Genomic DNA, 2,665 nt, shown 5'->3' with positions numbered 1-2,665 from the left:
TAGATAGATAGATAGATAGATAGATAGATAGATAGATAGATAGATAGATAGATAGATAGATAGATAGATAGATAGATAGATAGATAGATAGATAGTTGGAAGGTCTTTGTATTTAAATGTGAATAAATCTCAGTATTGTCTCCGTTCAATATCCGTGTGGGCTTCTGGCTTCGCACTGTGTTAAACAAGATTATGGGATGGACGGGATGGACGGGATGGGATGAGGAGCTTTCCCAGCCCAACCGCGACGAGAGCATAACGCCTATTTGTCGGCTCGGATGCAGCAGCATCCTCTCAAACGCATTGCTTCACTACAGTCATTTCTGTCTCAACCCGTAAAGGATGCCGTACCCTGCCGGAGCATTCATGCAGCCCAACAAGAAGCCGTGCGACATTTCTGCAGAAATAAGTATGAAGATGCACTGAACCACACTGTGATTTACACTGCATGGGACCAGCACTAGAAAGAAAGAGGGAGTCAAACTAAAAACTCTCTCATCCGACTGCTTCGTTTTCAACTTGATACCGAGGCATGGGAGTCGTCGGCTTGGATGCAGCTCCACACCGGCTTCAGAAGTTGGACAGGCAGAGATTTAATTGCCATGACTCTTGAATACGGACAGGACTTCCAACGCAGTGCAGACGGCGTGCAGCATTTTAGAGTCCTTAAGGTGGACTTCTCATTTTGTCTGAGTGTCTTTGGAGAGTGTTATCTGATCAACGTGTTGCATTTAAAATATAGGCATCTTTAATCTGTCTGAGGCATGGAGGAACATTGATCTCCGAAGTGTCCACGGGTGCTCCTTATTATTCACAGTAACGGAATGAAGACACTATCTTGATATGATGGATGATAGATCCAGTAAGCTCATTTTAGTTCCTATTTTAGCTGTCCTTTTTGTTATGATAGGTTATCAGTACATATGTCCCGCTGGCAGTAATTCATGCCACTTTAAGACTGAGGAGAAATTTAGAGGGGTGAGTCTACTTTCAACCCCTTATCAGGACAGCGATGATTTCTACAGAGATCAAGACCTGGAGGATGACAGCCCTCCGAAACTATCGTCGAAATTCAACTTCACTGAAAGAGACCTTGACAGACACGTGGAGTTCAACATCAAAGGGGACGACGTGATAGTGTTTTTGCACATCCAGAAGACCGGGGGGACGACTTTCGGGAGGCACTTGGTGAGGAATATTCGCTTGGAGCAGCCGTGCGACTGCAAGCCAGGGCAGAAGAAATGCACGTGCCACCGACCGGGGAAAGAAGAGTCCTGGCTCTTCTCCCGGTTCTCTACGGGCTGGAGCTGCGGACTGCATGCAGACTGGACCGAGCTTACGAACTGTGTCCCTGTCATTATGGATAAGAAGGAGGCCCGGAGGAATAAAAGGTAACGCGTGAGAGTCTCTTACAGAAATGCACCCAGTCCCCATAACCCTGGGGGATGCGAAACAATAATGCCCAATTAAACCATGTGACCATAAAACCCTTAATGAATTCAAAATGTAAGTTTTGCCTTTAAGGAAAATGCACTGCCTCTCTTGAGTGGAGAAGTAAGCGGGGATGGAATGGGCACAGGATGGGATGGGTAGGTCTACTCATTGCTATTTCCCTGGAGGGCTTATACAGTTGTCACATTAGGTACAGTATAGTGTACATGAACTTTTTAGGCATCCCCTGTAAGAGGTGAGACTGGAGATAGCTTCTGTAGCTCGCTGTAACAACATTCATATACTGTTTTTAAACCTCTAAAATATAAATCTACTGCAAACAGTTAACAGTTAATTGTGCTTAATTGTGCTTAACACCTATCCAAATAACTACTAATATAACTGCTAATATAATTCAAATAAATCTCCAGTGATACAACCTCCTGAAAATGAACAGAGAATTCTATAAAAGCCACTCTGAATCATTCTTTGCCCAACTTTTGTCCTTGAGGTGTTGATGAAGTTGTAAAAAGCTCATGCTCGAGTGCAACTCCTACATCAGGAGCTACTCACAATTCTCTGTGCACCCTTGGCCTTTATGTCTTGCGTTGATGAGTCCCTCTGAGGTGTTTTTTTTTTCTTTGTTGTTGTTGTTGGCACGCAAAAGCAGTGCGCCACTCCCGTACCACATGAAGTCTCCTCATTTGAAGCCATCTTTACTTCATGACTGAGTTCAAATTTTTCCAGGATGTTTGTTTGTTTGTTTGTTTGGTTCTGTGATGTCACCTCACAGGAAATGCGGAGAAGACCTGCTTCATTCAAAACCCATTATCCGTCAGCGTGTTGTGTGGTAATTGCAGTTAAAAAGACATTTGCAAATGCTTCTACTAATGTACAGTCTTGTACAATTACTAAAAGTGGGTGTGCTGCAATGAAGCATCCAGTAGATGAGCAATGCGTGTTTGAGTGTTTTTGCTTAGCAAAGTGGATATGTGTATATTTCCGTGCAGCTTCCAGAGTCACTGATTCTTTTAAAAAACTGCAGTAGAAGATACTCGTGCAAGTACTACAAACCGAAGGTTCCTTATCTGGTACATATATTTATATCTATATATATCTATCTCTATCTCTCTCTCTCTCTCTCTCTCTCTTGACTTGCTCTTTCTGATTATGACAAGCATGTCTAAAATACACGTCACTCTCTCTCTCTCTCTCTCTCTCTCTCTATATATAT

The 2,665-nt window shown here is 43.1% G+C and overlaps 1 protein-coding gene across 1 annotated transcript in view; it reads left to right on the top strand.

Moving 5' to 3' along the window:
* The first annotated feature begins 846 nt into the window (after positions 1-846).
* Positions 847-2,665, top strand: part of hs6st3b (heparan sulfate 6-O-sulfotransferase 3b) — a 74,674-nt gene continuing 72,855 nt past the window's right edge. Inside the window, exon 1 of the mRNA XM_005723543.2 lies at positions 847-1,391. Within this exon, the coding sequence (XP_005723600.1) occupies positions 847-1,391 (545 nt within the window). The remainder of the gene's footprint in view (positions 1,392-2,665) is intronic.

This window comes from Pundamilia nyererei, unplaced genomic scaffold, assembly GCF_000239375.1.
Source record: "Pundamilia nyererei isolate P.nyererei 1_Seehausen unplaced genomic scaffold, PunNye1.0 scaffold00009, whole genome shotgun sequence".
Taxonomy (NCBI): Eukaryota; Metazoa; Chordata; class Actinopteri; order Cichliformes; family Cichlidae; genus Pundamilia; species Pundamilia nyererei.
This window is presented reverse-complemented; position numbering and strand designations above follow the sequence as displayed.